This window comes from Xiphophorus hellerii, chromosome 17 (assembly GCF_003331165.1).
Source record: "Xiphophorus hellerii strain 12219 chromosome 17, Xiphophorus_hellerii-4.1, whole genome shotgun sequence".
Lineage (NCBI taxonomy): Eukaryota > Metazoa > Chordata > Actinopteri > Cyprinodontiformes > Poeciliidae > Xiphophorus > Xiphophorus hellerii.
In genome coordinates this window covers 11,085,812-11,111,178 of record NC_045688.1, presented here as the reverse complement: position 1 = coordinate 11,111,178, position 25,367 = coordinate 11,085,812, and the positions used below count along the sequence as shown (strand labels likewise).

Sequence of the window (25,367 nt, the reverse complement as noted above, 5' to 3'; positions counted from 1 at the left end):
GGTGACATCTAAATGAAAAGAAAAGTAATTTGACAATTTAGTTTCTCAGAAGATGTTTGATTCACCGTTTTGGGGGAACACTCAGCATGTTTTTTGCACAAAGAAGCCAACAGTGTACTGAAAAACGTGAATAGCCCAAATGAGAGCACAGCAGCTGTTAATGCTGGTTCTTTGAAATAAAATAGGAGATTGACAAAGCGGTTCTTACGGCATCGGTTTTCAATCAGGCTTTATAAAACTGACACCCCTAAAGTAAGAAAGTCTCACATACTTTGTTATATCATTATTTATTCATATTGTTAAAATATTTATGAAAAGAAGATAACTCAATTCAAAATATCAACTTCAGAAATATTCAATAAAGCTCTTATGTTCTTACATATCATCCTACAAATCATAGATATCAACAAAACACAGATATCTCCAGTATGTCTTTGTTTTCTCTCCCAAATTTTAACAAAAATCTTCATTCTGACAGTGTAGCAAGTTATTTTTGCCCAGCAGTCTGTCTATAAAACACAGCAATTTTTCATTTCTTTTCAAGGAAATTGTTTTTTGATATTTTCACCAACAACCTGGGATATAGTAGTTTGGTCGGGGAGATTCCAATGAATAGCATCATACTGTGGGGATTCTACTCACAATTGGTGGTGAGAGGTCAAGCTAGATCAAGAACCAGGTCGACTTTAATATGAATGTTGATATTCCAGCTGACTGACAATTCTAAACATACAGCCAAATCTACTGTATAATGGAATGTTGTGGAAAAAGCACAATGATGTTTACAATGACCTAGCCAAAGTTTTGCAAATAAGAATGGCCAAAACCTTTGGAGTCTAATGTGGGAAGTTGGTAGAGACATTCCTCAAAAACACTTGTTATAACTGAAGTGGGATCAGTGGGCTGAATGCAAATGCTCTGCAAGCTACGAAGGCTTAAATGTGCAGAAAATGAAATCAAAACCATGTCATTTTGCTTCTACCTGTTATATGCTACTTATGTTGGATTTGCATAAAATAAAAAAATTAAAAACAGACATTTGCGGTTTGACAGTGTGAAAAAAGCTAAAGCAATGTGAATATGTTTGCAGGTGGTCTATTGCCTATGCAACAGCTTTACTTGTGTGCCATCAGTGCAAAATACAGAGTCTTTAAATGTAATGTAACTTGTCATTATGACACAGCGGCAGAAATAAAGCCTGTCCTGTTTCACATAGGGCTCAGTTTGGTATTTTAATTAGATGGAGCTGTGCTCAGTGGGCCCTCTGTCATGCTAGTTTAAAGTGAAGAGTGGAAAAAAGAAATGATCGACAACTTGCCCACTCTCACAGTACAGTAGACCTTTTAGATACAACTTTAAAGGGGAGAGTGGGACGAGTGTATATTGTAAAATCTACTTAGTTTTAGCTTTATGTCCTGTTTGTTATTCCTTCATCGCAAAATGTACCTAGAGTCCTGCTTTGATTCTTTGATCCATGTTTTAGGAATCCTTGAATCTCTTGTGGTATGCCTCTCACAAAAAGGTAACTTGATTGTGCTGTAAAATGGCACCATGTGCCTGGAAAATACGTCATATAAAATATGCGCAACATAATCAATCACCCCTGCTTTAATTTGACTTTGGGCTGAAACCCATTCAGGTATAAAACAAAATAAGATCTTGAACTAACAAGCTGCAGTATTATAAATACACATTTACCACATTATTATGATATGACCTATGCACTTTTTCAACCCAAACACAGATGCGAAAGCTGCATGGATTAGATGGAGGGGAAAAAAATCCAAGTGTTTTTTTTTTGTAGAAGGTAATGAGGCACTTGTGACCAGTTAGCCTGGGCCCAATTAGCTGCACTGACACAATGTGGTAGACGGTCTTGTGTCGGGTTTTTTTAAAAAAAAAAAATTTTTTATGTTGACCGTGTTCAACTTGTTTGAAATGTGTGTGGAATATGTGTGTGAAAAAAGTGTTACTGGAGGTTTTAACAAGCTCTCGATAAAAAGAAACTAAAGAAAACCCACATTTTTCAAGTGCAAAGATTTAGAAAAATCATGCACCTTTCTTGCCTTCCTTTGTCACTTTTGCAGCAGAAATGTGTTCCTAAAGAAGACACCTTTCTGAACTAAACCAAGTAAGGGCTTAAAAAGCTGTAATTGCTGTAACTTCTGTCTCGGCACCTTTTGGTAGGGCCACAAACCGATGGTTTTGATATTGCCCTCCAACACAGACTCTGTCAATGTTTTTTACACCAAGTGGCAGAAGAATGCACTTATTTGAAATGGAGATGCTGTGTAGAAAAGTTTCAAAAGTTTCTTAACAATGTTGGATTTTTCTAGAACACACTATGCTTGCACCATCATTCTTAGTTATTGCCAAAACTACAAACATGTCACCCTTTAAATGAATGGAAATAAGCTCCCCTCAAATTCTGAGTTTCTATACATTTCTTGTCCCAGTTAGTGCAGCTTTGTACAAAATAATTTGTGTTTTGCTTTAATTACTGAAGAAAATAAGTCGGTGCTTTTTTTTTTTGTTTTGCTGGTGTTCTTTCCTGAGAGAAGCTAGCAATGGAACAATTACCTCCAATAACTCTATTTACAGTTTGTTGAGCTTTTATGTAGAAAGTACTCCTAGTCTAATTCTTCTGTTACTTCCTGTCCTCTCACCCCTCTATGTGGCTGAAGCAGATAGCTGCCCATATTGCGCCTGCGAGTGGTTCCTCTTCACAGTTACCACATGCTTGGTCAGGATAAAACATTCCTCTCTGACATTGTTGTCCAGTGGAAGCAGACGTTTGTTTCGTGATATACTGTTGTCTAAGCTATTTTTGGTGAACGTATGAAAGGTTTTGTTCCCTTTACAATCAAATTGTCATCAAAAATGTTGCATTGGAAGGCAATATCAATTCATTTCAGAATATGTATGTCAAATTAATTCCCAGAAATTTGGAGATGTATCCATTATTATATGACGATGTAAACAACTAATTCACTCAAATTCAGTTTACACCACCAGTTAGCAAAAGGTTAAGGACATCCAGCTAAATGCATTGGCATTCAGTTTGATGAAATCCCTCCTTTTGCAGAGGCCTAATAATGGAAGTATTGTCCACAGTGAAGAAAAACTAGCTTTTATCAAGAAGTGACCTCTAGCAGAATGATTAGTGAAAATTTAGAAGACAGGGTAGAAACACAAAAATACAAAGGCAGTGACTTATTAGTAATGTTTATGGGTAGAAAATACTCAGTGCAGTTAATGGCAATATTAACTCTTGTTAAAAACCAGTTGTTTTTCTCAGAGTGAGGATTCCTGCCAGAGCAAGAAGTGTTAAACCTGACCTGGTGAAATTAGCTTAACAAAACAAAGTTTAAAATCCATTTTACACACAGTATCAGTCATTTCTTTACTATAATTAATCACTGGTAATTATACCTACTCCCCATCCAGATCAGAAGACAAACAGCTTCTGACGTTGGGGTTTTAAATGGGTCAACTCTGCCTCTGTTGGGTTACAGAAGCATTTCAAATTCCTTAGCTCTTGTCTCTGAAATTGGCTGAGATCCCCCAGGCAATTTGAAAAGTCAAACTTGCTTCCAAAATATTTGTTTTAACCAGGCCACTTGCCAAGGACACCCTTGCTTGTCTGCAATCAGCTTGCTAAATGATGCGATGCTTAAAAGGGCAAAACAGTAATAGCGAAAAGAGTGTGGTCTGATGAAGCAAAAACATGAAGGAGAACACGCATAAAAAAGAATGAAAAGGGAAAAGAGCTGAAGTAATTCTCCTAGTTTGCTTTAATTAAGGCTAGACTTTAGCATAGCTGTAAAATACTTAATGGGCAAAGCAATGCCAATATCAAGCAGCAGCATGCCATAATTGATTGTTAAAACCACATGCTGTGATAAAGGGAGTCTGAAGCCGTGTCGATCTTGAACTGTATTGCCCTCCACGTCAGTCGCTCAAGAGAAGATTTTCGAGTCACAAACGAGACCCCATGGCAACAAGCGACACAGGACTTTGTTCCTCAATTCAGTCGCTGAGCTTCTGTTCGCTCTTTCATCTGTCTCTCTTCCTGAAGGCCAATGTTTGTTCTGAGTAATGTGGAGTTTTTTCTCTCTAGTTTGTTCACTTAATAATGTTAAGTGAACAAACTATTTTCACTTCATGTTTTTTTTTTTTTTCTTTTTGCGTCACATCTTTATTATTTTCTTCCCCTGTTTCTCTCCCCTACATCTCTTTGTCTCTATTGGCTAAATCAAGCTTGTTGTTTGCCAGATATCTTCGATTTCCACACCCTTTTTCTCGCTCCTGGGTACGAAAACAGTCGCTGTAATTGCAGATGCGGCATTACAACAAAGGGCGTTTCAATTCTTAGTTTATCAGACATGAAAAGCTAGTATTTCCCCATGCACACTTTTCAGTCATTTATAAACCTAGCCTAAAAGTATTGTATTTTTCACAAGTATTAGGAATTGGTTAATGGCCGGCCTAAGCATCTATGAGGTGTGTTTACTAACAAAGGATTAACAATGCATCATTGATAATATTCAGGGAAACAGGAAATATCTATTTTCTTTAGTTCATTGAAATATAGTTTATTGAGCATACAAAATAAAGGAGCTTAGTAGTGAAGCCAAAATGTGTAATGTGAGAATATTACGTTTTTTACTTCTTTACTGTGACTTTTAGTTTGAGCATGTTTAGCTGCATCACCTCAATTCTAACCTAAATTGACTTAAACAAGTTTTCACACATTAACTACAGGCTGACATTAAATATGCTTCTGTGGGATTTTAAACACAAAGGACAATTATGAAAATGTAGAAAAGTGATGCATTGTTTTCTCAGGTTTTTTTCCCCAATAAAAATCACTTGTATGTGGCCTAATGCACCAAAGTATATTATCCTCTAACCAGTTGTCTTCAGAAATCATATAACTAGTAAATAAAATGGGTGTGCAGTTTAATTTCAGTTTAATAGCTGTTCTCACAGGATCGATAAAAAACTTCAGTAAACACAAAATATGCTTGGGTTAGATAATTTAATGCCAATAAGCACTTTCTGTTTTATATTTCTGGTCTTGGCTTTAAGTCTTCTGTAATAAGTACTCATGTAGATTTTTGGTCTTTCTCATTGTAGACTATACATTTAGATTTATTACATCTGTTTTGCTTTCTTGTCAGTTTTCTTTCTGTTGCTACTGTTCTTTGCATTTTCTTTTTGTTGAGTCATTCTTGAGGTGGGTTCTGTTCCGGTTCTTCCATTCAATCTATTAGGTTTTCCACAGTTGTATCAGTTTGTATCACTCAGTTGTCTCACCTTGTCATTTCCCAGTAATCACACTTCATCTTATTCATTTCTAACACCTCACGGATGTAAAAGAAGAATGCGTACTCCACTCAAAATCATACAGGAGAGTTTTATGAGAAGTATGGGATTGTGTGTACTGCATGTAAAGCTGTGCAGTATTGCTGAGCAGATGTTCACAGAGGAATACTTTTGACACGTGTGAAAGTTGGTGTAGGTCATGTTGATTGCATCAGCCCACGGAATTTGAAGGGTCTGCATAAAATTTAAATTTGCTTTATCTGCATTCATCTCATTCTTTATTAGTGCAACGTGTTTTCAAGTGACATTTTGAGCACACACAACGTCAGACTAATTATTTACGAGAGGTAACGCCACAGCCGTTACACAAGTCGGCTGAGAGAAGACGGCTCCCTTCGCACCCATTAACGTGCGGTCGAACTATTAAACCGCCTGTCACCATCAGCCGTGGCGTCGCGCAGTTCATTTTGGCTAGCTTGATAAAGGTGAGTCGGTGCCCCACCAAGCAGACTCCCAGTACTCTACACAAACCAGACCAGCAGAGAATCAATCAATGCAGAGCATGCTGCATGTTAACCTTGCAGTGTTAACGGATAGCACGTGGGAAAGGTGACTCGGGAGTCTTGAATGCAGTCCAATCTTCTATAGCCTCACAAGCTAACCAAGACCATTTTGGCAGCTTCCATGCAGAAAAGCATGATGCTCTTCTTTGTGTGTCACACATTGGTCTTTGCAGTACAACAGCCAGCTATTGGCTATAGCAAGATCCTTAATTAGTACCCTCAATTTCCATTTTTTGCCACTTGTGTGGTAGCAACTCATAAGGTCAATTACACCCATCTTGGAGTTGTATATATGGACAATACTGGGTTGTGAGATGGTCACTTATTTCAGTTTGACGTCTTTGTGAGGTGTCTTCTTGCAGGGTTAGGTAATTATGCAAGTAGTGGCATGCTAACCCTGTGCCACTACCTTTTTTTTTTTTTTTTTTTTTACCAGAATACTGTTTGGATCAGATGCTTCCATGGGAACTTTGGCTTCTGCAATCACCCATTTTGGCTGTCCCCTGTAATGTTTTCTAGTCTACAACTAACATGTGGCAGTAAAATGACCTCATGTGGATGCCGGGTGATAGGAGGTTACGTTCCATATATTTGTACATGGCCCCTTAAGTTACAGTTCTAAAATGTGAGCTCATGGTGGTGAGAAAATTGGAGTATAGGTTCATACAACTTTTCTTAAAGTGAATATCTTGTAGTTTTAACAAGTGTGCACATTTAAACCCTTCAATGCTGAAAAATATAAATGTACTTTACTATTTTTTAAGGAATAGTACTGCTGTGCAAAACCTAACTTTAAGGTTTAAACTTTAAGGTTTAAACTTTAAGGTTTAAACTTTAAGGTTTAAACTTTAAGGTTTAAACTTTAAGGTTTAAACTTTAAGGTTTAAACTTTAAGGTTTAAACTTTAAGGTTTAAACTTTAAGGTTTAAACTTTAAGGTTTAAACTTTAAGGTTTAAACTTTAAGGTTTAAACTTTAAGGTTTAAACTTTAAGGTTTAAACTTTAAGGTTTAAACTTTAAGGTTTAAACTTTAAGGTTTAAACTTTAAGGTTTAAACTTTAAGGTTTAAACTTTAAGGTTTAAACTTTAAGGTTTAAACTTTAAGGTTTAAACTTTAAGGTTTAAACTTTAAGGTTTAAACTTTAAGGTTTAAACTTTAAGGTTTAAACTTTAAGGTTTAAACTTTAAGGTTTAAACTTTAAGGTTTAAACTTTAAGGTTTAAACTTTAAGGTTTAAACTTTAAGGTTTAAACTTTAAGGTTTAAACTTTAAGGTTTAAACTTTAAGGTTTAAACTTTAAGGTTTAAACTTTAAGGTTTAAACTTTAAGGTTTAAACTTTAAGGTTTAAACTTTAAGGTTTAAACTTTAAGGTTTAAACTTTAAGGTTTAAACTTTAAGGTTTAAACTTTAAGGTTTAAACTTTAAGGTTTAAACTTTAAGGTTTAAACTTTAAGGTTTAAACTTTAAGGTTTAAACTTTAAGGTTTAAACTTTAAGGTTTAAACTTTAAGGTTTAAACTTTAAGGTTTAAACTTTAAGGTTTAAACTTTAAGGTTTAAACTTTAAGGTTTAAACTTTAAGGTTTAAACTTTAAGGTTTAAACTTTAAGGTTTAAACTTTAAGGTTTAAACTTTAAGGTTTAAACTTTAAGGTTTAAACTTTAAGGTTTAAACTTTAAGGTTTAAACTTTAAGGTTTAAACTTTAAGGTTTAAACTTTAAGGTTTAAACTTTAAGGTTTAAACTTTAAGGTTTAAACTTTAAGGTTTAAACTTTAAGGTTTAAACTTTAAGGTTTAAACTTTAAGGTTTAAACTTTAAGGTTTAAACTTTAAGGTTTAAACTTTAAGGTTTAAACTTTAAGGTTTAAACTTTAAGGTTTAAACTTTAAGGTTTAAACTTTAAGGTTTAAACTTTAAGGTTTAAACTTTAAGGTTTAAACTTTAAGGTTTAAACTTTAAGGTTTAAACTTTAAGGTTTAAACTTTAAGGTTTAAACTTTAAGGTTTAAACTTTAAGGTTTAAACTTTAAGGTTTAAACTTTAAGGTTTAAACTTTAAGGTTTAAACTTTAAGGTTTAAACTTTAAGGTTTAAACTTTAAGGTTTAAACTTTAAGGTTTAAACTTTAAGGTTTAAACTTTAAGGTTTAAACTTTAAGGTTTAAACTTTAAGGTTTAAACTTTAAGGTTTAAACTTTAAGGTTTAAACTTTAAGGTTTAAACTTTAAGGTTTAAACTTTAAGGTTTAAACTTTAAGGTTTAAACTTTAAGGTTTAAACTTTAAGGTTTAAACTTTAAGGTTTAAACTTTAAGGTTTAAACTTTAAGGTTTAAACTTTAAGGTTTAAACTTTAAGGTTTAAACTTTAAGGTTTAAACTTTAAGGTTTAAACTTTAAGGTTTAAACTTTAAGGTTTAAACTTTAAGGTTTAAACTTTAAGGTTTAAACTTTAAGGTTTAAACTTTAAGGTTTAAACTTTAAGGTTTAAACTTTAAGGTTTAAACTTTAAGGTTTAAACTTTAAGGTTTAAACTTTAAGGTTTAAACTTTAAGGTTTAAACTTTAAGGTTTAAACTTTAAGGTTTAAACTTTAAGGTTTAAACTTTAAGGTTTAAACTTTAAGGTTTAAACTTTAAGGTTTAAACTTTAAGGTTTAAACTTTAAGGTTTAAACTTTAAGGTTTAAACTTTAAGGTTTAAACTTTAAGGTTTAAACTTTAAGGTTTAAACTTTAAGGTTTAAACTTTAAGGTTTAAACTTTAAGGTTTAAACTTTAAGGTTTAAACTTTAAGGTTTAAACTTTAAGGTTTAAACTTTAAGGTTTAAACTTTAAGGTTTAAACTTTAAGGTTTAAACTTTAAGGTTTAAACTTTAAGGTTTAAACTTTAAGGTTTAAACTTTAAGGTTTAAACTTTAAGGTTTAAACTTTAAGGTTTAAACTTTAAGGTTTAAACTTTAAGGTTTAAACTTTAAGGTTTAAACTTTAAGGTTTAAACTTTAAGGTTTAAACTTTAAGGTTTAAACTTTAAGGTTTAAACTTTAAGGTTTAAACTTTAAGGTTTAAACTTTAAGGTTTAAACTTTAAGGTTTAAACTTTAAGGTTTAAACTTTAAGGTTTAAACTTTAAGGTTTAAACTTTAAGGTTTAAACTTTAAGGTTTAAACTTTAAGGTTTAAACTTTAAGGTTTAAACTTTAAGGTTTAAACTTTAAGGTTTAAACTTTAAGGTTTAAACTTTAAGGTTTAAACTTTAAGGTTTAAACTTTAAGGTTTAAACTTTAAGGTTTAAACTTTAAGGTTTAAACTTTAAGGTTTAAAACTTTAAGGTTTAAACTTTAGGTTTAAACTTTAAAGGTTTAAACTTTAAGGTTTAAACTTTAAAGGTTTTAACTTTAAGGTTTAAACTTTAAGGTTTAAAAACAACTTTAAGGTTTAAACTTTAAGGTTTAAACTTTAAGGTTTAACTTTAAAGGTTTAAACTTTAAGGTTTAAACTTTAAGGTTAACTTTAGGTTTTAAACTTTAAAGGTTTAAATTAAGGTTTAAACTTTAAGGTTTAACTTTAAGGTTAAACTTTAAGGTTTAAACTTAAGGGTTTAAACTTTAAGGTTTAAAACTTTAAGGTTTAAACTTTAAGGTTTAAACTTAGGTTTAAACTTTAAGGTTTAAACTTTAAAGGTTTAAACTTAGTTTAAACTTAAGGTTTAAACTTTAAGGTTTAACTTTAAGGTTAAACTTTAAGGTTTAAACTTTAAGGTTTAACTTAAGGTTTTAAACTTTAAGGTTTAAACTTTAAGGTTTAAACTTTAAGGTTTAAACTTTAAGGTTAAACTTTAAGGTTTAAACTTTAAGGTTTAAACTTTAAGGTTTAACTTTAAGGTTTAAACTTTAAGGTTTAAACTTTAAGGTTTAACTTTAAGGTTTAAACTTTAAGGTTTAACTTTAAGGTTTAAACTTTAAGGTTTAAACTTTAAGGTTTAAACTTTAAGGTTTAAACTTTAGGTTTAAACTTTAAGGTTTAAACTTTAAGGTTTAAACTTTAAGGTTTAAACTTTAAGGTTAAACTTAAGGTTTAAACTTTAAGGTTAAACTTTAAGGTTTTAAACTTTAAGGTTTAAACTTTAAGGTTTAAACTTTAAGGTTTAAACTTTAAGGTTTAAACTTTAAGGTTTAAACTTTAAGGTTTAAACTTTAAGGTTAAACTTTAAGGTTTAAACTTTAAGGTTTAAACTTTAAGGTTTAAACTTTAAGGTTTAAACTTTAAGGTTTAAACTTTAAGGTTTAAACTTTAAGGTTTAAACTTTAAGGTTTAAACTTTAAGGTTTAAACTTTAAGGTTTAAACTTTAAGGTTTAAACTTTAAGGTTTAAACTTTAAGGTTTAAACTTTAAGGTTTAAACTTTAAGGTTTAAACTTTAAGGTTTAAACTTTAAGGTTTAAACTTTAAGGTTTAAACTTTAAGGTTTAACTTTAAGGTTTAAACTTTAAGTTTAAACTTTAAGGTTTAAACTTTAAGGTTTAAACTTTAAGGTTTAAACTTTAAACTTAGGTTTGAAACTTTAAGGTTTAAACTTTAAGGTTTAAACTTTAAGGTTTAAACTTTAAGGTTTAAACTTTAAGGTTTAAACTTTAAGGTTTAAACTTTAAGGTTTAAACTTTAGGTTAAACTTTAAGGTTTAACTTTAAGGTTTAAACTTAAGGTTTAAACTTTAAGGTTTAAACTTTAAGGTTTAAAACTTTAAGGTTTAAACTTTAAGGTTTAAACTTTAAGGTTTAAACTTTAAGGTTTAAACTTTAAGGTTTAAACTTTAGGTTTAACTTTAAGGTTTAAACTTTAAGGTTTAAACTTTAAGGTTAAACTTTAAGGTTTAAACTTTAAGGTTTAAACTTTAAGGTTTAAACTTTAAGGTTTAAACTTTAAGGTTTAAACTTTAAGGTTTAAACTTTAAGGTTTAAACTTTAAGGTTTAAACTTTAAGGTTTAAACTTTAAGGTTTAAACTTTAAGGTTTAAACTTTAAGGTTTAAACTTTAAGGTTTAAACTTTAAGGTTTAAACTTTAAGGTTTAAACTTTAAGGTTTAAACTTTAAGGTTTAAACTTTAAGGTTTAAACTTTAAGGTTTAAACTTTAAGGTTTAAACTTTAAGGTTTAAACTTTAAGGTTTAAACTTTAAGGTTTAAACTTTAAGGTTTAAACTTTAAGGTTTAAACTTTAAGGTTTAAACTTTAAGGTTTAAACTTTAAGGTTTAAACTTTAAGGTTTAAACTTTAAGGTTTAAACTTTAAGGTTTAAACTTTAAGGTTTAAACTTTAAGGTTTAAACTTTAAGGTTTAAACTTTAAGGTTTAAACTTTAAGGTTTAAACTTTAAGGTTTAAACTTTAAGGTTTAAACTTTAAGGTTTAAACTTTAAGGTTTAAACTTTAAGGTTTAAACTTTAAGGTTTAAACTTTAAGGTTTAAACTTTAAGGTTTAAACTTTAAGGTTTAAACTTTAAGGTTTAAACTTTAAGGTTTAAACTTTAAGGTTTAAACTTTAAGGTTTAAACTTTAAGGTTTAAACTTTAAGGTTTAAACTTTAAGGTTTAAACTTTAAGGTTTAAACTTTAAGGTTTAAACTTTAAGGTTTAAACTTTAAGGTTTAAACTTTAAGGTTTAAACTTTAAGGTTTAAACTTTAAGGTTTAAACTTTAAGGTTTAAACTTTAAGGTTTAAACTTTAAGGTTTAAACTTTAAGGTTTAAACTTTAAGGTTTAAACTTTAAGGTTTAAACTTTAAGGTTTAAACTTTAAGGTTTAAACTTTAAGGTTTAAACTTTAAGGTTTAAACTTTAAGGTTTAAACTTTAAGGTTTAAACTTTAAGGTTTAAACTTTAAGGTTTAAACTTTAAGGTTTAAACTTTAAGGTTTAAACTTTAAGGTTTAAACTTTAAGGTTTAAACTTTAAGGTTTAAACTTTAAGGTTTAAACTTTAAGGTTTAAACTTTAAGGTTTAAACTTTAAGGTTTAAACTTTAAGGTTTAAACTTTAAGGTTTAAACTTTAAGGTTTAAACTTTAAGGTTTAAACTTTAAGGTTTAAACTTTAAGGTTTAAACTTTAAGGTTTAAACTTTAAGGTTTTAAACTTTAAGGTTTAAACTTTAAGGTTTAAACTTTAAGGTTTAAACTTTAAGGTTTAAACTTTAAGGTTTAAACTTTAAGGTTTAAACTTTAAGGTTTAAACTTTAAGGTTTAAACTTTAAGGTTTAAACTTTAAGGTTTAAACTTTAAGGTTTAACTTTAAGGTTTAAACTTTAAGGTTTAAACTTTAAGGTTTAAACTTTAAGGTTTAACTTTAAGGTTTAAACTTTAAGGTTTAAACCTTTAAGGTTTAAACTTTAAGGTTTAAACTTTAAGGTTTAAACTTTAAGGTTAAACTTTAAGGTTTAAACTTTAAGGTTTAAACTTTAAGGTTTAAACTTTAAGGTTTAAACTTAAGGTTTAACTTTAAGGTTTAAACTTTAAGGTTTTAACTTTAAGGTTTAAACTTTAAGGTTTAAACTTTAAGGTTAAACTTTAGGTTTAAACTTTAAGGTTTAAACTTTAAGGTTTAAACTTTAAGGTTTAAACTTTAAGGTTAAAACTTTAAGGTTTAAACTTTAAGGTTTAAACTTTAAGGTTTAAACTTTAAGGTTTAAACTTTAAGGTTTAAACTTTAAGGTTTAAACTTTAAGGTTTAAACTTTAAGGTTTAAACTTTAAGGTTTAAACTTTAAGGTTTAAACTTTAAGGTTTAAACTTTAAGGTTTAAACTTTAAGGTTTAAACTTTAAGGTTTAAACTTTAAGGTTTAAACTTTAAGGTTTAAACTTTAAGGTTTAAACTTTAAGGTTTAAACTTTAAGGTTTAAACTTTAAGGTTTAAACTTTAAGGTTTAAACTTTAAGGTTTAAACTTTAAGGTTAAACTTTAAGGTTTAAACTTTAAGGTTTAAACTTTAAGGTTTAAACTTTAAGGTTTAAACTTTAAGGTTTAAACTTTAAGGTTTAAACTTTAAGGTTAAACTTTAAGGTTTAAACTTTAAGGTTTAAACTTTAAGGTTTAAACTTTAAGGTTTAAACTTTAAGGTTTAAACTTAAGGTTTAAACTTTAAGGTTTAAACTTTAAGGTTTAAACTTTAAGGTTTAAACTTTAAGGTTTAAACTTTAAGGTTTAAACTTTAAGGTTTAAACTTTAAGGTTTAAACTTTAAGGTTTAAACTTTAAGGTTTAAACTTTAAGGTTTAAACTTTAAGGTTTAAACTTTAAGGTTTAAACTTTAAGGTTTAAACTTTAAGGTTTAAACTTTAAGGTTTAAACTTTAAGGTTTAAACTTTAAGGTTTAAACTTTAAGGTTTAAACTTTAAGGTTTAAACTTTAAGGTTTAAACTTTAAGGTTTAAACTTTAAGGTTTAAACTTTAAGGTTTAAACTTTAAGGTTTAAACTTTAAGGTTTAAACTTTAAGGTTTAAACTTTAAGGTTTAAACTTTAAGGTTTAAACTTTAAGGTTTAAACTTTAAGGTTTAAACTTTAAGGTTTAAACTTTAAGGTTTAAACTTTAAGGTTTAAACTTTAAGGTTTAAACTTTAAGGTTTAAACTTTAAGGTTTAAACTTTAAGGTTTAAACTTTAAGGTTTAAACTTTAAGGTTTAAACTTTAAGGTTTAAACTTTAAGGTTTAAACTTTAAGGTTTAAACTTTAAGGTTTAAACTTTAAGGTTTAAACTTTAAGGTTTAAACTTTAAGGTTTAAACTTTAAGGTTTAAACTTTAAGGTTTAACTTTAAGGTTTAAACTTTAAGGTTTAAACTTTAAGGTTTAACTTAAGGTTTAAACTTTAAGGTTTAAACTTTAAGGTTTAAACTTTAAGGTTTAAACTTTAAGGTTTAAACTTTAAGGTTTAAACTTTAAGGTTTAAACTTTAAGGTTTAAACTTTAAGGTTTAAACTTTAAGGTTTAAACTTAAGGTTTAAACTTTAAGGTTTAAACTTTAAGGTTTAAACTTTAAGGTTTAAACTTTAAGGTTAAACTTTAGGTTTAAACTTTAAGGTTTAAACTTTAAGGTTTAAACTTTAAGGTTTAAACTTTAAGGTTTAAACTTTAAGGTTTAAACTTTAAGGTTTAAACTTTAAGGTTTAAACTTTAAGGTTTAAACTTTAAGGTTTAAACTTTAAGGTTTAACTTTAAGGTTTAAACTTTAAGGTTTAAACTTTAAGGTTTAAACTTTAAGGTTTAAACTTTAAGGTTTAAACTTTAAGGTTTAAACTTTAAGGTTTAAACTTTAAGGTTTAAACTTTAAGGTTTAAACTTTAAGGTTTAAACTTTAAGGTTTAAACTTTAAGGTTTAAACTTTAAGGTTTAAACTTTAAGGTTTAAACTTTAAGGTTTAAACTTTAAGGTTTAAACTTTAAGGTTTAAACTTTAAGGTTTAAACTTTAAGGTTTAAACTTTAAGGTTTAAACTTTAAGGTTTAAACTTTAAGGTTTAAACTTTAAGGTTTAAACTTTAAGGTTTAAACTTTAAGGTTTAAACTTTAAGGTTTAAACTTTAAGGTTTAAACTTTAAGGTTTAAACTTTAAGGTTTAAACTTTAAGGTTTAAACTTTAAGGTTTAAACTTTAAGGTTTAAACTTTAAGGTTTAAACTTTAAGGTTTAAACTTTAAGGTTTAAACTTTAAGGTTTAAACTTTAAGGTTTAAACTTTAAGGTTTAAACTTTAAGGTTTAAACTTTAAGGTTTAAACTTTAAGGTTTAAACTTTAAGGTTTAAACTTTAAGGTTTAAACTTTAAGGTTTAAACTTTAAGGTTTAAACTTTAAGGTTTAAACTTTAAGGTTTAAACTTTAAGGTTTAAACTTTAAGGTTTAAACTTTAAGGTTTAAACTTTAAGGTTTAAACTTTAAGGTTTAAACTTTAAGGTTTAAACTTTAAGGTTTAAACCACCAGGGGCGCCGAAGAGCAATTCTTTTTTTTTTCTTTTTATCAATAAAATAATTTCTACATACATTATCAAATACTGTATATATTGTGAAAACAAATCACTTCATAGTGAAATTGTGTGTTATTGGCCTTTAGGCTTAGTTTTTTATGCCTTGGGCATGTGTTTTGCCGAGAAACGCTTACCTGCCGAGATATTCTTAAAGATTCGTTTTTGTAAAAATGTGATATTCAAGGTTGTACCGTGAGAATCTCGTCCCTTCCCATGCCGAGTTCAAACTTTAAGGTTTAAACTTGCGAAGCGTGCGGTACCTACCGCGTCCACCAGGGGCCCCGAAGAGCAGTTCTTTTTGTTTTGGGATAATGTGCTGATTGGTTCATGTTTGATTTTCATAATTCTTCTAATGCAATGTGGGTTGCTGGATGTTTAACGACCAAATAAAGTTTTTAAAGAATCTTTGTGTATTTTTTATGCAGCTGACTGTGTACACATATAATAACTAAACCTTCATGTTAATCCTCCATGCCATTTTTGCTGTATTATAAGTTTTCACATTTAGTTTCACAGCTTAAATTAGTAAAAGCAGAAACATCTCAAGTTGATTTCAGCTTTAAGCTACTAATTTAGCCAGCAGTTTATTTTTTGCAGTATTCAGACTGAAGATGTTTTTTTTAATAAAACAGATGAGAATCTTTTCAATCAAAACTTGTTTAATTAAATCAGCTATTGAATTAGAATAATAACTTGTATAAAACTGCCATTTCTGTCTGGTTAATGGTGCAGCAGATCCTGCAGGGGGCGCTCTGGGGCCTCAGTGTTCAGGTCGGTTACAGTCACATCTCCCAGACTCCTGAATCTTCTGGTTCCTTCCTGAAATGATTTCCTGCAATAAAATGTTGGTTGGAAATGAGCAGAAAACTGAGAAAAACCCGAAAAAGTTCAAATGTGACCTAAAGTTTTACAGCTCAACTCATACAAAGGAAAACATGAAAATAAAGGTGTTTATTGTCAGGGGGCGGAGCCTCAGGTGTGTCAGCTCTAGTCAGGTTTGGATCAGAACCGGTTCAGACTCCGTGCAGCAGCAGAGCAGAGTCTGTATATTTTTGTTATTTAATCAATTATCTTAAGAAAGCGAAATTGATAGGATATAAGGTTTCTTTTCTTTTTCTTTTTTGGGGGGGCTTGGGAGTAATATATATGTAGCATCCCGATCCACACTCCATTCCAGTTCATGGCGGTAATGCACATCAATAAGTTGCTTGCCAACCGCCAAAAAAGAAGAAGAAGAGGAGCAGCGTCTGGATCAGGTGAGTGTTTTGCTGATGTTTTATTTACAATGTGAAATTAATCCACAGCATAAACAACTAAGCAGGTGTAAGTGAACCAGGGTGTGATATTATTTAAAACAATGTGGTTGCAAGGAAGTAAATTTGGTAAGACTTTATTTGAAGGGGTGCACGTAAAAAGGACATAGGATTCTTTATAAATGTTGTCATGAAATGACACTTTTTATACAGGGTTTACACTTTTAATTGACTTTTATGTAATGTTTTAGCGTAAGTGTGCATAAAAATCTCATTATTTACCAAAAAAATTGACAAAGTTTACACTTTTACTGTGTGGGTTATTGAACAAAACTATAACGCTGCCCTTAGATCAAATATAACTCGGATTAAATTAATGAATGAAATATAAAATCAGTATTCCTGGATGTAGAAAATGTTTCTGTAAGGATGCAGTTGTGACCTCACACCACTAGGGTGCGCTAGCGGCCGCGCTGTTTCTCTTCTCTCTTGGAATAGAAGTAGCGAGCACGTTACCTTGTACAGTGCGCATGCTCACTGAGCATTGTTGTTGTAGTCAGCTGGTGGTTGTCATTCTGGCGAAAAGTGGAGAAAAATATCAAGTGAAACGGAGCAAAAGCCGAACGGATTGAAATATTTTACAGAAACGACAGTAGGTGTCGCTGTTTTCGCTTTATAACTAACAGTGCCGCTTAATTTTATTTAAAATTAGAGCAAGTCGGTCGTTTCTCCGCAGGTGGAGCGCTCGGATGGAGGCAGAGCCGGAGGACCAGGAGGAGGAAGAGGCGGCTGCCGCCATGCTGTGGTCCATCCAGGAGGCTCTGGAGAGGCAGACCCAGCAGATCGGAGCGTCGGCCTGCGGGGCCACAGCGGTGGTGGACGTCCTGAAGGCCCTCGGAGTGGATGTTGCGCCGGAAGAAGCTGACCGCTGCGTCCAAACCCGCCTGAGGGATATATTATGGGATGTTGGTGCGTGAAGAATAGTTTTTGACATGTTTGCCAGCGAAATAATGTGCAGCTGTTCATTTCTATTGAGACTAGAACGGATAGCAGTGACAGAAAATGTATTTTTTTTGTCATCATTTTCTGTATTTAAAAGCTGTTGATTGTGTTGGAGTACAGAGAGTAGAATGTAAATGTGCAAGTTGTAATTTGTAAATGATTTGAGGGGATCTGGATGAATAAACGTTATGTTCAGGTCTTAATTGAGTTACTCGTTACAATCCTAAACAAGTGGGTTTTTAGTGGAGATTTAAAGGAAGTCAGTGTTTCAGCTGTTTTACAGTTTTCTGGAAGTTTGTTCCAAATTTGCGGTGAATAGATGCTGAAAGCTGCTTCTCCTCGTTTGGTTCTGGTTCTGGGGATGCAGAGCAGACCAGAACCGGAAGACCTGAGAGGTCTGGAAGGTTGATACGACAACAGCGGATCTTTAATGTATTGAGCCGTTCAGTGATTTGTAAACTAACAACGGTATTTTAAAGTCTATTCTTTGAGCTACAGGGAGCCAGTGGAGGGACTATAAAACTGGTGTTATGTGCTCTGTCTTTTAAACTTTAAGGTTTAAACTTTAAGGTCCTCATGTATTAGAGCACCTTTATTCAGTCACTCCTTAGTCAGATCCTGTTTTGGCTGTTTTCCTTGGGGTTTTGCTCCATACTTATTGCTGTTTGTTGTAAGTCCTTTTGTTCATCTAGTAAAAATCCAATAACAGTGACCCTGCCTGCGTCCTGCCTGCATTTGGCCCAACTCATCCATACACAATAACAACAACAGGAAACAAGCATAACCAATTCAACCAACTGATAAAAAAAATTTTCATTTGAGCTCATTTTGTCTTTTGACATCAATGTTTGCTCAAGGTCTACAAGCTGTCGTAGAAATCCCCTGTTAGGGAAAATCCAACGCTTCTGTTGCACACAGCGTATTGAAGAGCGAAGACTGAAGCCATGATGGATCATCAGGTAGGCCAAAACCAGCGCAGCTGAGCGGCTCACTCCCACAGCACAGTGGACAAAAATCTTCCCTGAAAACCATAAAAAACATAAATATGAAACTCCACTTGTTTGTCACTTGTTGTAATTTGTCAAAGCATGTCAGCTCTACCTCCTGATGATAAAGCCAAGTGAATAAACTCTGCAGCGGGGTGGAAAAAAGGTGAGAGGTCAAAGGTTGGCAGGTCGTTGGCGGGCACGCCGTAATACTTCACTGTGGTTCCATAGAAATCATCAGTGCCTTTGCAGCAGAGTTTCCCGTGGGAAGCGTTCAGCACATGAGTAATTCCCAGCTGCCAGAGTCCAAACTTATCATGAGACATAAACCTGAAACAAGAGTAAAATATGTTGATTTGACAAGCATCACACAATACTTTGCAAAATTATTCATACTCCTTTTAACATCAAGATTTTTGAGGAAATTGTATGTAATAGACAAGCACAACACATGGTTGTAAAGTCAAGGGGAAAAGATGCATGATTTTCTCTTTTTTTACCATTAAAATGCAAAAATAGATTCATAAAAATGAATTAATCTTCCTTTTAGTCTCTCTCTATATACATATACATATAACATGTTTTAATAATTTAATATGCCACTTTCCTCAAATAATCCCAGTAAATTGAGATGACTGTTTCTCCTTGAAACTGGTCCCAATTTTGCCATTCAATACTGTCAAAAATATCTATGTAATTTTATATATAATAAAATAAATACATTATTTATTATTAGACATGGCATTGAGAACTGGACTATTCCTCTTTGCTGAACTGCCAGAGTTTGGTCAGATAAAGTGATCATCAGTTTTCAATTCTTGCCACAGTTTCTCAGATGAATTTATGTCTGGAGTCAAACCAGATGCTTCAAAATTTGATCTAAACCATAATTTTTTTTCTCTGGGTGTATGTTTAGAGTTGATACCACAAGAAATTGAACCTCCACCAAAGTCTCACATATATTCTAGCCTCTAACAGCCTTTCTTCTAGGATTGTCCCTAATTTAGCTCTGTCCATCTTCCCATCAACTCTATTCAGCCTTTCTTTCACTACTGAAAATTAAGGCCACACCATGATGCTGCCACCACTATGTTTCACAATGAGGATTCTTGTGGCTAGATTTATGGACTTCATAACAAATGGTCAACCTGTTGACATATTATACCACCTGAGCTATGGAGCTCTGCAGCTCCTCTGTCCTTGCTTAGCCTTGCTCAGCAGTCACTGAAATTATTATTTTTTGTCATTGTGCTATATAAACCCAAATAAAAAGTTTGTGGTTGTAATGTGACATAATGGGGATGTATTCACACACATCCCCATGTATGAAAAAAAACCCTTTTTGCATTTACATTTATTTTTTGCATTTTGTATTTACATTCAACATGTGAATACATTTCAAATGCACAATATTAGTGTATGTAACTATATCAAGCTAACTGCAGAGCAGGATACTCACATGTCTCCCAGAAAAAGACTTGGCCACACCTCATCTACATGGTGACACGAGCGAGGAGCTGAATGTAAAATCTCCTCAAGCTCCTGAAGAGTTGGAGTCTCACCTGTGCTGCACATGTGTTCTTCCTGCTCCTTTGTATCTGTCCGCTCTGAGTCCTCTGTAACACATTTCTCCCCCATTACAACACCTGACATTTCTGTGTTTTAAGTGCTTACACCACTCTGTATGTTTCCTGAAGAGGAAATGACCTTCCCCTGCACTCTACCAGTGGAGGGGACTGCCACAAACAGGTGGTGCACTTTAGCACAGGCTGGTAAAAACACTCTGTTATTTGGAGACATGTTTGCAAGCATGTCGGCCTTTAAAAGCCACTTTATAGTTCTTGTAAATCAGCCAAACAACGTCATAATTCTGTTTCTTTTTTTTTACTTATCTGGTGTAACATTGCCTGTAATCAGATCCTTGCTTTACCTAGGACTGGCCTGCAGATGTCAGTATATTCCCAGCTGCATGTCTGCATGAGGCAAGGAGCTCTTCTTTGCTGATGTTGTTTGTTAGTGGAGTCTTCCTGTTTGGTGTTGCCTAGCTGTCTGAAACATGTTGTCCATGACACAATCCTGGGAGTGGAGAAACAGGCAGAAAGTGTATCTGAGACGTCCAGTACCACTGTGACACTTGGCCTCTTTGACAAGGTAGGCTAACATTGATTTGAAATTATTTTTTTACAGGAAGTTTAGAACAACATTCTATGTCTTATGTGACCTATTTCTTCTCAGCTCAGTGTATTCGCCCCCTTTTTAGGTCTCTTAAATAATATCTCTTTGTGTGTCTGCTCTGGGGACACTGTGAGCCCTTTGTCGAGCTGTCTTTGTCTGAAACACACTGGGAGCTTTCTCTGTCCCAGTTGGGTGTCACTGCTCCCTGTGACTCAGTGTAAGCTGACCAAATGTGCTGACATGGCACTTATTCATCCCAAGTAAAGCCTCGGCCACAGAAGATGCCAACAAACACTGGAGCCTAGATAAAAAAAAATAAGCGACTTCTCTTTTAGGAGCAGAGCAAGAGCTGTGCTGGTGAGTTGTTTAGGTTTCACATATAAATATGTAGCACTCTTTGGCCTGCTTGCTAGTTTCATTACTTGCTCTGTAGTTCACTGGTGACAGTGAATGGCAAATGATTTGCATTTAGTGTGTTGTAAAATAAAATAATGTATGTTGGGAACAAGGAGGTTTCAGTAGCAGCTTGAACCAACATTTCTCATGTTTGAACCAGTATGGCCGCTATTGGTAGAATGATGTCATAGTGGGCGAAACTGTTGTACTGGGAAGATCCTCTAAAATGCCTTTATGATAATCTAACCTTATCATTTTAGTGTTACTTATAGTTCTTATTTTTTTCTGATTACCACTAGTTCTAGTTCTATGTTTATAGAACTAGGATGTCAACATTATTCCAACACTTTCAATAATATGTGAACATTGAACTTAGGTTTTGTGGTATTTCTCAGTTGTTTGTTCTATTCAATAAGGATCAAAGGGTGTGGATACATCTTAAAACATAAATGGACATAAGGGTGCAACCAAATAATTGGAAAAGCACCTATCAGACTTTTCCTGATTTTCTGGTTACTTGTCAGATCTGGCTTTGTTATTCTTTTTTTTTTTTTCTCGTCTAAAAAAATGAGATAAAACATACTACCACTTGGTGGTGGTATAGTGAACTTCATAAAGACAGAAAGCATCATGAGCAAAAGACATGCTGAAAATTGGAACACTGTCTCAATGCATCAACCAATAAATAAAATATTCCAAATGGACAGTGACCCAAAGTGTATCACCAGATTAGATAAAGTGTGTCTTAAATGTCTTAAATGCTTGTGCCATGTCATGGATTCTATGTTGCAAAATATGGTAGTGTTTTCAAGCCAGTCAAATGTCTCCTGAGCATGAACGCTATCATTTATTTTACAAAGTTGACACAACTCCAGTCACGTTGGTGCAGAGTTGCAGACCTTTGGAGTAACATCATTGCAAGCTTATCAAAAAGGTCAAAGAGTGAAAACTGGGAGGGGAGGAGAGCTGAAGCACCATAGCTAATTAATCAATGTTGAGTCTTTGTGCAGTACAGAAGGTCACTTACTTTGTTTCTATCTGAAGATTTGCATAGTTTGCAACTCTTGCTGTGTTTCTCCAAGTTATATGTTCATTTATTTTCTTTAAACGCTAAACCAACAGCTGTAGAATAAAGAGGACAATTGTTTGTTTTGGTTTAATCTTCTACTGCTTCATGCGCATACTTATAATAGAAGGTACTGTTCAGTGGTGGTGTAAACCGCCCTGAACAAATGAATAAATAGATGTTGTAGGAAATATAAGAAAACTAAATCTTCTCCCCAAAATTATCAAATAGTAGTCAAGATTAATTAAGAGGAGAATGGAAGTTGGGAGGAAGGATCATTTAAAACACTTGCTTTTGTGAATGTGATTACAAACACATTCCACACTTCAGGTTTTCGTTTTTTTTAACTCTTTGACTTATTTGTGCTATATGAAAAAATATTCTTTATTTTCTTTTGGTCTATGATATAAGACTTGCATAAAATGTGTTGGCTCTTGTGGCTTTGCTGCAACAAATTTTAGAAAAAATGATACCTGTAAATTCACTGTAAGTCAGTGAACTTACTATTTCAGATGAAAACAGGCATTCATGATGCTTTGTGTTTCTGTGTGCAGCAGGATGTCAGAGTTAAATGGCCGTGTGAGTGCCTGGAGCAGTAGCCAAGTGGCCCAGTGGCTGCAGGACGAAGGTTTCGGACAGTATGTGGACTTGTTGTGTTCGCAGCACCGCATTGATGGCGTCAGTCTGCTGGCTCTGACTGAAGCCGACCTGCGGGATCCTCCCCTTAGCCTCACCGTGCTGGGACACATCAAACGACTGAGTGTAGCCCTCCGCCGCCTCCAGAGGGAGAATAAAGCTGAGCTGGAGGAGCTAGGTCTGTGGCCTCCAGATGCTAACTCTGCTGGACTCTCGCTGGGCGCTCCGAGGGCTGAGTGGAGCTGTGATGGAGCTGAAAGAAGTGGATGTAATGGAGGAGATCATTTGTGCAATGGGATGGAGCTGCGGCTGAGGAACGGTAGCAGTCTTAAGTGTGCGCCTGGGGCAGCGTTATGTCAAACACACTCCAATGGGAGGTTTCGACAGCCAATGGTGGGCAGATTGGATCCTGAGGTCTGGAAGACGGTCATTAGTTCTGTATATGTATTCTTAGTGTGTGGACTGACCTCTTTCGTCATGGTTATTGTGCATGAGCGTGTCCCTGACATGAGGACTTACCCGCCTCTTCCTGATATATTCCTGGACAGGTATGAACCGACCTGTTTATCTTGTGTGTTTTTCAATGTTAACATCAGTGAAAATCCACACGAGGATTTCAATACTTGTTCTGCAACTTTGTCTCCTTAGTTTGCAAACACATTCTCCTAATCTACAGACTGATATACATATTTTCCTTCTTTCACAGTGTACCCAGAATCCCTTGGGCGTTTGTGATGGCTGAAGCTTGTGGTCTTATCTTGTGTTACATGTTTTTGTTGATCCTGCTCCTTCACAAGCACAGGTATTCCCTTTTCCAATAATCCAATAATGAGCATTCTGCTCATTGTGCCATGAGTTTTGATACAAGCTTTCACTCTGTCTGTAATTCAGGTCAATTCTCCTCAGACGGCTGTGTTCTCTGATGGGAACAGTGTTTTTGCTTCGCTGTTGCACCATGTTTGTCACCTCGCTCTCTGTGCCTGGGCAGCACCTGAAATGTGCCAGCCTGGTGGGTTAAACAGAAGTGTTACTGTAAACAACAGAGTTGCTATGTTTTTATCCTTGAGTAAGTAGCTGGTAACAACAATCATGAGTTAACTGTGTGACTCAAAGTATTTTTTGTCCCTCAAGTCCTATGGTGATACTTGGGGAAAGATCCAGAGAGCCCTGGCCATATGGAGTGGGTTTGGGATGACGCTTACAGGTGTCCAAACCTGTGGAGACTACATGTTCAGCGGCCACACTGTGGTCATCACAATGCTCAACTTCTTTGTGACTGAATGTAAGTTGTTCTTTGGTTTGCTATGACTGTCTTGTTTCTTAAGAATAATGGAGGCAAAGACATCGATCAATGTTTGTCCTGTGTCTGTTGTTGGAGCAGTTAATGAAATCTCAAGACTATGTAAAATATCTTCAGCACCATCTCAGATTATATGCCAGGCTCTCAGTTCTGCTAGCAGCAGTGTTCTCACTAAAACTAGGAGAACAGAGCACATGAACTCACTTTATAGTCTTTACACTGACTATAAACTTTAAGTAATGGAGTAGATAAAGAACAGAAGACTCAGAATTAACTCAAACTAATCTTAATGTTGATATTAACCTTAATAAAATATCTTACTGAGTGTACCAATTTGAAGGTACACTCAAATTGTCTTTTTATCTTTTAAATACACAAAATCCAAAAAGATAACATGAATATGGAAAAAAAATGCATTTACTCTAGAAATCTGAGTCTGGAAAATTATGGAAATTTCAAATAAAAATGTCCTTCCTTAAATGTAAAGGACATAAATAAAAATGTAATTTACATTTTTATTTGAAATTTTCATAATGCACGTACGTCTACCAGATTTGTTCTGCCAATTTCTTCTACTTCCAGACACACCGAGAAACTGGAATTTGATCCATACCATCTCCTGGGTGTTGAACCTATTTGGGATTTTCTTCATCCTGGCGGCCCATGAGCACTACTCCATCGATGTCTTCATAGCCTTCTACATCACCACACGCCTCTTCCTCTACTACCACACATTAGCCAACACTCGTGCCTTCCAGCACAGTCGCAGGGCTCGCATTTGGTTCCCCATGTTTTCCTTTTTTGAGTGCAATGTGAATGGACCTGTTCCTAACCAGTATCACTGGCCCTTCAGTAAACCAGCCTTCATGAAAACTCTAATTGGATAAAGAGTCTTGAACGATAATTGAGCTTTTTTTGTAGCAATGCCTCAAAAAAATTTTTTTTTACGTTAGTTATATTATTATGTTCATATTTCTTCTTTTGCAAATTAATTGTTGTTTTTCTCAGGTTCAAGTGAACAGCTATGCAGTTTAAGTTGAGTACTTTAAAAATCTTTAAAAAGATGAGACTGTTTACACCACATCTGTCAGTCTGCTAAATAGAGCTGGCAGCTAGTTAGCTTAGCATACAGGAAGCTAAAACACAGACATGGAGTTGGATAAAAAGCAGAAATAAGGCACAGTTTTTGTGCAAAGTACATTTAATCAATCTGACCTGAAATGTTCAGATTCAGATTGCTACTAGCTTGGTCCAACCGTTGCCTCATAATTAGCATATTTCTATTCTGACTGAGTTGGAGGAGTTTTGTTATTCACAGCATGTTTAACTGTTCTTTCAGATTTAAATTGCACGTCTCTTAATAAATTAATAATACTGACTTGTATATCATAAAAGCGGAGGATACTGGCATTTTCTAGAAGATTATACACTATATAGCATTTTTATTAACTTCCACTTTTTGGATGTTTACAGTTCAATGGTCATTTGTAAAATTTTGTATACAAAGTAATGCATGTGACAGGTTATTTTTTAAAGAGTGAATTCGCTGAAAGTTTACATTTTGCTGCAAAGAGCACTTTAGTAAGTGCAACCAAAATAGCCTTTTTATTAATATGCAACCAAATACTTGACCTCCTCATGTTTTACAAAAAAAAAGATCAATTTCAGGGACATTT

General features: G+C 33.1%; 2 protein-coding genes across 5 annotated transcripts; one reads left to right on the top strand and one right to left on the bottom strand.

Annotated features, from left to right (window-relative positions):
• Positions 1–17,846: 17,846 nt before the first annotated feature.
• LOC116736991 (dual specificity protein phosphatase 13-like) lies at positions 17,847–20,067 on the bottom strand. The gene is given in 4 exon segments (XM_032589916.1): positions 17,847–17,974; positions 17,977–18,153; positions 18,234–18,448; positions 19,578–20,067. Coding segments are annotated over 4 exon segments (615 nt in total). The 5' UTR covers positions 19,772–20,067; the 3' UTR covers positions 17,847–17,945.
• An 89-nt stretch (positions 20,068–20,156) lies between these two features.
• On the top strand, positions 20,157–24,850 carry LOC116736990 (sphingomyelin synthase-related protein 1-like). Of its 4 annotated transcripts, none has more exons than XM_032589913.1 (6): positions 20,157–20,269; positions 22,310–22,939; positions 23,098–23,193; positions 23,283–23,400; positions 23,523–23,673; positions 24,274–24,850. In XM_032589913.1, the coding sequence occupies exons 2-6, from the start codon at positions 22,314–22,316 to the stop codon at positions 24,576–24,578; spliced, it is 1,296 nt and encodes a 431-aa protein (XP_032445804.1). In that variant the 5' UTR covers positions 20,157–20,269; positions 22,310–22,313; the 3' UTR covers positions 24,579–24,850. The 4 variants fall into 4 exon arrangements, with proteins under 4 accessions (XP_032445804.1, XP_032445806.1, XP_032445805.1 ...); XM_032589915.1 differs by having other exon boundaries at positions 20,158–20,269; positions 22,313–22,939; XM_032589914.1 differs by having other exon boundaries at positions 20,173–20,650; positions 22,313–22,939.
• Positions 24,851–25,367: the final 517 nt, after the last annotated feature.

Coding starts and splice junctions, on each gene's coding strand:
- LOC116736990 (XM_032589913.1), top strand. CDS start 22,314: ATGTCAGAGTTAAATGGCCGTGTGAGTGCCTGGAGCAGTAGCCAAGTG. Junction 22,940..23,097: donor CCTGATATATTCCTGGACAG/GTATGAACCGAC, acceptor CTTCTTTCACAG/TGTACCCAGAATCCCTTGGG. Junction 23,401..23,522: donor ACCTGAAATGTGCCAGCCTG/GTGGGTTAAACA, acceptor TTGTCCCTCAAG/TCCTATGGTGATACTTGGGG.